The sequence below is a fragment of the Parasteatoda tepidariorum genome, chromosome 12 (assembly GCF_982258835.1).
Source record: "Parasteatoda tepidariorum strain Cologne lab strain chromosome 12, Ptep-v5.0, whole genome shotgun sequence".
Taxonomy (NCBI): domain Eukaryota; kingdom Metazoa; phylum Arthropoda; class Arachnida; order Araneae; family Theridiidae; genus Parasteatoda; species Parasteatoda tepidariorum.
In genome coordinates, this window is record NC_141766.1 from 7094742 (window position 1) to 7107414 (window position 12673).

Consider the following 12673-nt stretch of genomic DNA (forward strand, 5'->3'; position numbering starts at 1 on the left):
TCTCTTATAATGTTTATGTATTGATTAGCAACTTAAAATCAGCAGAAACAAATGCATCTATTGCTTTGAAAACAGATTCCAATTTTTCTATTTCACTCAAGTTGCTCCCAGACAAAAATATAACTAGGGTAATGCTAAATGGAGTGCCTTTATACAAAGAGTGATGACACACTGCTGAAAATTTTTCTTTGGTGGAAGGAAATTTTTAACAGCCCTGTTGGAAAATTTAATTTATAATGTAGGGTCTGTGTTTAAAAAGATGCCAAAAATGTCATCAGTATCTCAAAATAACAAAAACAGGTCTCAAAATTTGATAATACTTATTAAAAACGCATATATTTTTACTTTTAATATAGAAAGAAACTTACTCAAAAACATTTTTTAGAGAAATAGTAATTATTTTTGGCAATTTAGGAATAAATTTCACATTTCAAGCATATTCACATTAAAAATATTTTAAGATATCATATCCGTATACAATTCAACAGGGAATTAAAAATTAGTTCATGTTAAAAGAAATTCATGTTAAGCGTGTTCACATTAATGAAGTTCGACTGTATTTGTTTTAATAAGAGGCAAAATTATTATTGATTACTGCACTTAATTTGATTCTATTCTACGCACTAATTATCTATTTTACACTCTGCTTTTTAATATAAATATTTTTCCATAATAAATTAACAATTTTTACTTAACATCTTTTTTTTTAAATTGTCGTGATTTCTTTTTTTATTTACAATAACCCTTTCAGCAGCAATGGCATAAAAACTGTCAGACTTATTTTAACTATATAAACCATAATAATTGTATTAGTTTTCATGTCTTAAGCTACAGAGTTTTTAATCAACCACTTTAAATTTTGAAAAATAAAATTATAAAACAGTTAATTTTCTTCTGGGCATGCATACAATACCATAGTTCTCATGACTTTTCTTCACTTTGGTTCGAATTTTTCATATCAGGTTTTTTATATTTTATTTATTGTTTCTTCAAGTTTGTAACATTTTTTTTCTCCTTAATTTTAGACAATTTTTCTTCCTTGATATTTTTTTTTCCATTTTCACGATTTAAAAATGTTATCTCTACATAACGAAAATTAAAAGATTATTTTGATTATTCTAGGTAAACATATTTAATGCGCTTAGATTACGTTACAATGTGATTTTCAAATTTTCTTGATTTTGCTTTGTAACCATCTTATTGATTTTACATAAATCATCCTTTACTTGGATCTTAATTTTTTAACGTTTTGGGGTGGGCTAAGGCAGAAATGTTTTGGCCGATAGTCTGCATCTCCAAATAAAATACTTTTTTGACAAGTAATCCGCAGATTATAAACCAGAAAACATGGTAATATAGATTAAAACTGCATATCCCCACACTGAATATAATTTTATTAATTAACTAATGTTTGTTTTTTTAAATGGGAAGTCAAAATGTTTACCAGCCTTTTCTTCCCAAATAAAAGGTAAGAAAAGAAAGTGTGCAATAAAGAGATAAAGAAAATCACAAAAGAAAGGAGGAAAGAGGTATAAGTCCTCACATAAATATGTATCACTAAGATTTAAATATCAAAAACATAGAGTTTTGCTCTAATTTCAAAGCTGTTAGACAGTCTTTTTGATTAGACCTTTTGCATAGAAGGCAAAGAACCACCTTTTTTTTTATGAAAAATCACTTTTTTGTGAGGTACCACTTTAGCGTCGAAGGTGAGGAATTAATATAGGTTGACTTTAAACTTAGATTTAACAACAAGGAAATAAGAATTTTCAGAAGCTTAAGTGTAAATCTATACCCACTGAAGAAAGAAAACAGCATTAGAAAAAATATTTAATATTCCTCTACATCTAATTTAATAATCCTCTAAGTATATTATATTTCAAATTTAATATTTTAGAGGGGCACAATCAGCAGCCCACAAGCTACATGGGGCAAACCAGTCATTAATGTGGAAACTAAACCTAGCATACTGAAAATAAATTATTATTAATAATGTTAATGAATAAAATTGAAGCATTTAAAAGAAACATGGTTTCTTTCCTCTTCACAATTGCAGTGGAATAATGAAGTTGCAGATGGAGATTTTTTCTTCTTTCAAGTGAAGATGAGAAGATTCAGAACATGTGTTCCAAAACATACATTTGCATTTACATATTGCGAGATTTTTATAAAACTATGTTATGTTTGGCAAAACCTAGAAGACCAAAACTGACGAGTTTTAAGCAAAAACAGAGGTTTAAAATTGTAAATACAAAATAAGATTCTAAAATCATGAACTTTCGAAAATTCATTTGCTCTAAATGGGATTTTTTCTTAACTATATCTTAGTAAAATATGTTGTGATATGGTTCATTTTGATCAATGAAAGATGAATTTCATTAATAAAATTCATCTTTCATTGATGGTTAAAGGAATTTTATTTTTTTGATTTGCTTAGAAAGTATATTCTCTTATACATATTTTCCAGATTGTGGAGACCAAACCCTCTCCCCCCATATTTTACGGTCAAAAATTTGAAGTAATTGGGAATAAAGTACATTTATTCAGATAAAGTATAAATTTGTGCTTGTATTCATAACTTAAAATACTTCCTTCCTTCCTCAATGGCACGACAGCCCCGGGTGGGCCCTGGCCTTCTCAATCAACTTCCTCCAGGCCTGCCTCTGCCTGGCAGTTGTCTTCCAGTTTGAGACTTTTAAGACTGAAAAGTCTCTTTCCACGCAGTCGGCCCATCTCAGCTTTGGTCGACCTCTGGGCCTTGATCCGATGGGCTGAGCCGAAAAGATTATGTTTGTCGGACGCTCTCTGTTCATTCGAATGATGTGACCAGCCCATTTAATTCTTTGAATTTTTACGTACTTGACAACTTCAGGCTCTCTAAGGGCCCGATAGAGTTCTGAGTTTGAACGTCTGTACCAAGTACCATCAACTTGTTTGCCCCCAAAAATGGATCTTAGGATCCGACGTTCGAAGATTCCCAAGGAATTCTCATCTTTCTGTGTTGTTGTCCAAGTTTCTGAGGCATATGTTAGGATAGGTCTGATTAAGCATTTATAAATTAACAGTTTAGTATCTCTTTTTAGTAGGTTTGAGTTTAAATATTTTTTTAATCCATAGAAACATTTACTTGCACTATTGATTCTTCTTTGTATTTCGGGTGCGATATTGCCATTAACGTTGACTTCAGAACCAAGATAAACAAAACTGTTTACTTTTTCAAACTTGTGTTCACCAATTTGCAAGTGAGTTGCAGAATCAGTTATTTTGGTGCATTGCATGTACTTGGTTTTCTCCTGGTTAATAGTGAGATGCATTTTTTCTGCCTCTTTTTCCATGGATAGAAAGGCTTGCTTTAAGTCAGATTGTGTTAACTTAAAATACTGTCTGCACTAATTAATTAGCATATGTAAAGTTAAGCCCACAAGCTGTAAGATTAATTCTTAATATGTAAAAATCATCTCATAAGAACAAGATAGAATGTAAAAATTAGTACCTGTGCATAATTTACGAGCTTGAAAACTTGAGAAACAATAACTTCACGTTGAGCATCTAATTCCTTACTCACATCCATCTTATTTAAGCTTCTGAGTAGGAATAAATCTTCTATAACAGGCTTTAAAGCAGGCACAACTGTAACATAAATAAAAGTACAAATATAATTTTATCAGTATTATAAAGAGTAAATGATATTTTTTCTACATATTAAACACATTCTATAATTTAGAAATAATTATAAAGATTTCTAAAATTTTGAAATTGCAAATATTACTCTACTAAATATTTTAAAAAGTAGGATATCAAATTCAATCAGTGGTTCACCTGAGAAAGTGGTTTTACAGGAAATTAAATATATTCAGTGATTCTACAGAGATTCTACAAATATTTTTAATTTACTTACATATTGTAAAATAATATGTGGGTGTAAAACAAATTCATAGAATATTTTTGACAATTCTTAAAAAGGGGTGTGTCTAGAACAAGGGTGAGAATATAACTGCATCTTAAGCCACTATCAACAACTATAGGAAACTTGTAGGACTTGCTTCGATGAAAACTACATTTTTATCCAGATATCTGATAATTTGTGAAACCACTGCATTACTATATATGGAAACCTTGTCTAAGATAATCATCAGACATTATGCTGAATGCTGCCATAATTCAATCAGGATTCTATCAAACTTATATCCTTAGATGGGACAGAAAATTGAAATTTAAGAGGAAGAGGGATGACTGATCCAGGCTATGAAGCCAAATTTATGAACTAATATAAGCAAGTTTTAAGCGCTTTTTAAACACTCAAAAAATATTTTTAAGCACTTAATATGCTCACTAATAAAAAAATTTCTTCCAATCGTTGAAAGTTCGTCTAATGAACTTATCAAAATGCAATAACATTTATATAAACTTTTCAATCTTAAAAAAAAAAAAAAAAAAAAAACTTGTTTCTTGCAAAGAACTAGATTCTTGATTTTATTAGCCATCATAAAAATATTTTATGTGCATTTTAAATATATTTTTAAAACAAAGTTGCTGGTTTTATTTTTTAAGTTAATGATTACTTTATTCAATTAGGTAAAAAAAGTTAATCAAAATTACAATTAATAAGAGTTTAATATTAAAACTTCATCAGGTGTATTATTTTTAGATTTATATAAAAGATATTTATAAATATTTGCTCAATAAAAACATTTACAAGATTAATATTATTGAACATGCCGAAATGTTTGGCATATTATTGAACATAGTGAATTAATAAAAATATGTGGAGAAGCGTGCTATCAAAAAAAATTTTTTAAAGTGTAATTTCACTTTTCAATTAGGTTTTGCTGGAGTGAAATTTTAAACTAAAAGAATTTTAAAACAGAGATTACATTCGTAAATGATTGCTACTTTATAGCACGTATTATATTAAAACTAACAGATATTATATACAACAAAAACACTCTAGAAATATTGCTTAAATATATAACCAAAACACAGTAAACAATTAACCAAACACATATTATTTCCATATAAGGATAAAGTTTTACGAGTAGACTAAAGTTTTCTTCAAAAAAAAGAAGAAACATAAATTATGTTCACGTTTTTTGCTTTCACCATTATACCATAAATTTGAAATTCGTATCACAATTAGTGCTGTGTCTTTAGTGGCATGAAAAGGGGATCCTTTATAAAACAATCTAAAAAGTTAATCTAAATACTCATCTTTAATTAAAGCTTATTTTTTAGATATTGTAATATATTTTGAGTTGCAAAACCTCTTTCACAGGTAGCTTTAGCTATTGGCAATTTTAGAACAATTAATTTCTTAAATTCAGAATACAGAAAAAGGACGCGATTGTCACTTTCTCAACACTTGCAGATATTATTACTTAGTGATTGATTTTCAGAGATTAGGTTTCTTTAAAAGCAGTGAAAAAACTAACAATTTAAAAAAAAATTTTATAGGAGTATTTTCATTCCCAGTAAAAGTGGAATTCAATGGGTGATACACACACATCTGCATGCATATTGGTGAACTCTGGTAGAGTTAAGCAAACTAAGAAAACCTTAATAAATTCATATCACAAATTCATATCACAAATTAATATTTATGAATGTCACCTATTAAGTTTTAATTAAAACTTGTGGTTTGTTTACATATTACCACAACGAAATTATTAAAAACTTTGTCAATATTTTTAAAAGAAAATACAATGAGAATTGAAACTAAAGATTTTTGTAAGAAATAAATTATTAGATGATTCCTACATTTATATTTTCTTAATATGAGATTATTGAATTTTTAGTTCAATTTGTTTTAAATCAGATAATAAAAAGGTATATTTACATTATTTTGGAATAGAAAATCTGAATGACATAAGATTTTTTACAGCATTCGCTAAATGATAAAATTATGAAAAGTCTCTCAAACCATACTTTATTTAAAATCTTGTCTTTACAAACTATAGATTTTTTTCATATACAAAATAACTCAAGAATACAAACAATAATAGCAATATTTTAATATTCCAGAAAATAAAACTGTGATAAAAACCTCATATATTTTACAGAATTAGTGAATGATCCCTCACTCACAAAATCCTACAATTAAATAATCTTAATGTTTAAATTAATTGACTAATTAATAAACTATTAATTATAACTAATATTCATAAATGGAAGAAGAAAATTTCAAAGTGATGAAGCTGTATGATTATTGACTATTCTGGACCCACATGAAAGCATTTAATTAGTGTATAATCCCCTAGTAAAGTTGTGGTATTGATATATAAATAAAACAGTGTAAGAACATTATGAATTTGCCTGCAACACAGAGTACTTTAAAGATGGTGGCGAATAAAATTTTTGCCATAGAGGGAAAAAATTGGCAATGTTTATTTGGTTAACAAAATTTGTAGAGATTTTTGTTTTCATTTTAGAGGTCGAGAGATGAAGCCTGAAATAGAAAATCTCTTCTAAAATGTAGCAGAGTTGGATATGTGAAAGCAAGAATCCTTCCCATCCAATTCCAGCTTAGTGCATGTGCATGCAGACCCTTGAGTAATTCATGAAACAAAAATTGTTGTCAATTTCTTGTGCTATATACGATGATATGTTAAAATAGATTGACATTGAATGAATTGGGAAACATTGCGAAAAACCACACTTTTTGCATAATTCATGGCAACAATCAACCTGGCAAAAAAACAATCTCATTTCAGACAGGAAAAATTAAGCACTTTTTACAAACACCCAATAAAAATATTTATATTTTCTAATATGAGATTATTGAATTTTTAGTTCAATTTGTTTAAATCAGATAATAAAAAGGTATATTTACATTATTTTGAAATAGAAAATCTGAATGACATAAGATTTTTTACAGCATTCGCTAAATGGCAAAGTTATGAAAAGTCTCTCAAACCATACTTTATTTAAAATCTTGTCTTTACAAACTATAAAGATTTTTTTTATATACAAATTAACTCAAGAATACAATCAATAATAGCAATATTTTAATATTCCAGAAAATAAAACTGTGATAAAAACCTCATATATTTTACAGAATTAGTGAATGATCCCTCACTCACAAAATCCTACAATTAAATAATCTTAACGTTTAAATTAATTGACTAATTAATAAACTATTAATTATAATTAATATTCATAAATGGAAGAAGAAAATTTCAAAGTGATGAAGCTGTGTGATTATTGACTATTCTGGACCCACATGAAAGCATTTAATTAGTGTTTAATCTCCTAGTAAAGTTGTGGTATCGATATATAAATGAAACAGTGTAAGATCATTATGAGTTTTAATTAATAAACTATTAATTATAATTAATATTCATAAATGGAAGAAGAAAATTTCAAAGTGATGAAGCTGTGTGATTATTGACTATTCTGGACCCACATGAAAGCATTTAATTAGTGTTTAATCTCCTAGTAAAGTTGTGGTATCGATATATAAATGAAACAGTGTAAGATCATTATGAGTTTGCCTGCAACACAGAGTACTTTAAAGATGGTGACGAATAAAATTTTTGCCATAGAGGGAAAAAATTGGCAATGTTTATTTGGTTAGCAAAATTTGTAGAGATTTTTGTTTTCATTTTAGAGGTCGAGAGATGAGGCCTGAAATAGAAAATCTCTTCTAAAATGTAGCAGAGTTGGATATGTGAAAGCAAGAATCCTTCCCATCCAATTCCAGCTTAGTGCATGTGCATGCAGACCCTTAAGTAATTCATGAAACAAAAATTATTGTCAATTTCTTGCGCTATATACGATGATATGTTAAAATAGATTGACATTGAATGAATTGGGAAACATTGCGAAAAACCACACTTTTTGCATAATTCATGGCAACAATCAACCTGGCAAAAAAACAATCTCGTTTCGGACAGGAAAAATTAAGCACTTTTTACAAACACCCAATAAAAAAATATATACCTTGTGATACCTTGAGAACGACAAATGCAAGGAACTAACATTCCAATCACAACGCTGCCAATCACATAGTATTTTTTTTTCTATAAGAGAGGCATTAATTTTTAACATCTGGAACCCTGTTTTTAAAAACTGGTACCAATACAGACTTCATAATGTTATTGCCATAAAAATGACCAGGTTTAATAAAGCACACCCCAATCTATCCATCCGTGTTTTTTATTGATATCAGAAAGATCTCTTTCAATCTTTTTATGCTCCTTGTGAAATTATAGAAACATTTGGCAGAGGATGGGATACAAGAGGGTGATCGCCATTGTGGGATGACAGCTAATTCAGCCAAGATCACTGATCAAGATTTGTATGAAACAATGGGTGGAGGTTTGAATGGTGTTTCATGATAGACCTTATTACAATTGAAAGTAGGCTTGTTATAGAACTAAAAGAAGCCGAAACATTTTACTTTTATATATTAAAAGTGTGCAAAATCAAATAAAAACTTGTGGTAAAAGTTAAGTACAAGAAACACAAAAAACGTTTTTCTAGTATCTCTCAATATTCATATTCAGCATATAAAAAAAAAATATTTAAAAAATAGCTAGCTAAATTAAAAAAACATATAACTAAATAATAAATGATAGCAAGGATTTTCATAAGTTATGTTTATGACACTTGTGTATAGTTCACAAACGAAAAAGATATTCAGATAAAGAGAAAAGTTCATCAACAGTGAAATATTTATGTGAACCATATTCAAGACCGTCACTCTATGAAAGTTCAAGATAAGTTGTTAGATTTCCTTATTTTTTTTACCATTTAGATTCACAAACCATTTCTGCTTTTAATTAATTTCAATGAATCTGAAATATTAAAAAGGAATGCAATCACAGACGAAGTGATGAAAATGTAAAAAGATTTACCATATTTTTCAGGAGATTGCCCACTAGCAATCAATCGATCACAATGTTGAAGAATCTGAGGAACTGTTACAACCATTTTTGAGTGAAATCGTTCATAAGACAACAAAATCAAAAAATAGAAAATACGTCCAATCAAAGCTTCAGCATTCCTTAATCAAATAAAAAATGACATTGTTTTAGCAGAGTATGAAAATGAATATGTACATTTTATTCATTTAAATAAAAACTATTTCAAACAAAAATTAATTAAAACATCAAAAATACTTACGGAATTTGTCCTTCTTCAATGTACTCAAATTGCTTAAGCACATGAGAAATAAATACTTGATCAGCATCAAGAAGACAATAATTTACTCGTAACTGAACTAATTGGGCAAGTAAGTCTAGAACTTCACATTGGAGATTTACATCACTTGAAATTGTATACTGTTGTAAGGACTGCAGAAGAAATATTTTCAAAACATTTTAATGGAATACTTAAACAATCACTAAAAATTTCCTGATTTTTGCAACTACAGTACAGAACCCGTTATCCGGAAATCAGAAAACCGGAAAACCAAAAAACCGGAACGAAATTCAAATAGTTTTCCCGTCATTTTTAAAAAAAAAAAATTTTTTCCTCATAAGATTTTAGGATTTTTCGTTCTTTCTTGAAAGATGTTTACCTTACCATCATTTTGGAAATAATCATTAGTTAGTGTATTACTTAATCGTTTTTTCTTCTTTTTAAGATTATTTCCAAACTTTTTTTTTTTTAGTTTGGTTTAACTATAAAAAAAAACGGCTTTTTGTAGCGATTCAGAAAACCGGAAAAATCAGTTATCCGGAATATCGATGGTCCCGATCGTTCCGGATAATCGGTTCCCTACTGTACTATCTTATGAATTTTTCAGTTGTGTAATATTTATATCAGGGCATGATATTTCCATTTGCCAGCTCGTCATTGGAGATCAAATATTTAAGGCTGGCGAGTAAAGGTCATCCTTAAAAATGTTCATTTTTAAATTGAAGTAGATATACCTAGATTATTGTGCCTTAATTTAGAGGCACGTGGGAGTATTTTGAAATCAAACATTAGTATTTTCTTCTTTTTAAGATAAGAATTGCTGAGTTACTTGCTTTTCACATAAGAAACTATTGTTTCTGGAAACATTAGTCAAATCTGTGTTTCAGCACAAAAATGGATAAAACTACATTTACATGTGTATCAGCAAATTTTTATTTAGTGCAGATTGGTGTTACGTTTTGAAATAAGAATTGGATAGGTTTTGTATAATGGAGAGTTGGGTGAAAGCGCTTTTATTTGTCTCCAAATAACTTTTGACTTATACAATGGAACTCGAGTTTATGTTTTTCAGAAATATGTTGAAATTTTGTATTCTTTTTTAAGAATTTTGTTTAATAAAATATAGGAGTGGAAGAAATAGGGTATATTTCTTGCCGTACTCAACATTTGTGGTGACCCGGATCGTGATAAGAGGCAATAGTAACAGGTTAGTTACTGTAAATACATTTGTTATGCGATTTATTTCATTGATCAAAGTTAAAAGTTAAGTTTGATATCATAGTTAAGAATGGATGCAATATTAAGAAAACGCGGAGCTACTAGAGCTTCCTTTACCAAAATGTTTAATACTTTATTTGAAGAATTAAATAAAGAGTTACCAGATGATAAAGTATTAAAAACTAAAAGTGCCACGTTAGAACGACTATATGGAATATTAAATGAATTCGACTCAAGAGTACTAGAAAAAAAGTTTGATACTGATGAAGAATTTGAAATAGAACATACAAGTACCGAAGAGTATAATGAAAAAATGGATCTCGCTCGTGTAGAAATTGCAGACCATTTCAATAAAAAAGTTGAACCTTCCTTGGCTTCCTTTAGTTCGTCGCCAAAGCTAAGCAAACGAAAATTAAAGTTACCCAAGATTGAATTGAAACAATTCGGAGGAGACATTAAGGATTGGCTGACATTCTGGAATCAGTTTAAGCGTATCCACGATGACCTAGAAATGGAAAAAGAAGATAAATTCCATTATTTATATCAAGCAACCGTAGTTGGTTCCAGAGCTAGAGAAATCGTGGAGAGTTTCCCCGCCTTTGCTGACAATTATGATACGGTTATCGAATGCTTAAAAAATAGATTTGGTGGTGAAGAATTATTAATTGAATTTTATGTCAGAGAATTATTGAGTCTAGTTATTAAAAATGCCACAGAACAACCGAGAAGCATAAATGTGACTCATTTATACGATAAATTGGAATCCTACCTTCATTCTTTAGAGTCAATAGGTATGACCAGTGACAAATACGCAGCAATGTTATTCCCTTTGGTTGAATCGTGCATTCCTGAAGAGATTTTAAGAGTTTGGTTAAGGAGTTATTCAACAACAAAGGTTCAAGAAAATACGTATTGTGAAAAATTGAAGCAACTGCTATTGTTTCTGAGAAACGAAGGGGAAGGAGAACAACGAACTTCTTTAGTGAGAACTGGATTCAAATTTATTGCTGCTGGTACTAAGAAAGAAAAGAAGACTGAAGCTGATATATTTATACCAACAGCAAATGAGTTATTTTCTGGAAGTAAAAGCTCGAGGACTGTGGTAGATAAAAGGTGTGTATTTTGCGACAAAAACCACGAGAGTAAAGATTGTTTTACGGCAGCCAAATTGGCTTACCATCAGAAGCAAGAACTAATTAAGAATAAGAAAGCTTGCTTTATATGTCTTAAGTTTGGACATAAAGCAAAATATTGCAAATCAAGTGTTAAATGTCTAATTTGTGCTAAGAGACATTGGTCGATCATGTGTGCAGAATTATCGCCAAACAAGCACGAAGTAAAAGATGAAAAAGTAATTGATTCGAGTGAATGCCAAAATGTAATACTTGCGAATTCTTGCTGTTCTGGAGAGATATTCCTTCAAACTTTAATGGTAAATATTGAGAGTAAAGAAGGAAAGCGTGCTATAAGAGCATTAATTGACACTGGCTCTCAACGCTCATATATTCTGAAGAGCACTGTTGAGGAACTGAAATTTCGCCAAATTGATACTCAAACATTGATTCATAGTTTATTTGGAGGGTCAAAATCAAGCAGAGAAATTCATAATCTTTTTTCTATTAAAGTTACCGATTTGAAAAATAGTTATAGTTGTAATATGCATGTTTTGGATCGACATAAAATTTGCAGTTTTGTTCCACGACTTCATGATGGACCTTGGATGCAGGAAATGGTACTGAAGGGCATCTCACTTAGTGATATTGGGAATCATCGACAGCCTATTGAGTTATTAATTGGAGCCGATGAAGCAGGAAAACTTTACACTGGGAAAGTGTGCAATTTGGCGTGTGGTTTAACTGCAGTAGAGACATATTTAGGATGGGTCATTATGGGGAAAATGAAACCCCCAGTAATTGACGCCAATCTTTCGAATGTTTTGATTTCTCTATTAACTCAGACCACTGACATAGAAAACCTTTGGAAGCTTGAAGCAATAGGTATAACAGATGCATGTGAAATAAAAGATCAAAAGGAAATAGAGGACGCAGTCCAAGTGCACTTCGAAAGGACAGTTAAATTGAATTCTGAAGGACGGTATGAAATTTATTTGCCATGGATCAAAGAAGCCAACATCTTGCCTGACAATAGAAAAGTAGCCGAAAAAAGATTACTATCAACTACAACAAAACTTAACGAAGCTAATAAATTTTTCGACTACAATGCAATTTTTAAAAATTGGTGTAAGGAAGGTGTTATAGAAGAAGTTCCTGAACAACTTAAAGGCAATAGTGCACATTACCTTCCTCACCGAGCAGTT

At 29.7% G+C, this 12673-nt stretch overlaps 1 protein-coding gene across 1 annotated transcript in view; it reads right to left on the bottom strand.

The window, feature by feature from the left end:
- htt (huntingtin) overlaps positions 1–12673 on the bottom strand; it is a 144988-nt gene that overhangs the window by 68998 nt on the left and 63317 nt on the right. The window contains exons 25-27 of the mRNA XM_016057666.4: positions 9121–9290; positions 8853–9001; positions 3494–3630 (exon numbers count right to left, since the gene is read on the bottom strand). Of these exons, the coding sequence (XP_015913152.2) occupies positions 3494–3630; positions 8853–9001; positions 9121–9290 (456 nt within the window). The remainder of the gene's footprint in view (positions 1–3493; positions 3631–8852; positions 9002–9120; positions 9291–12673) is intronic.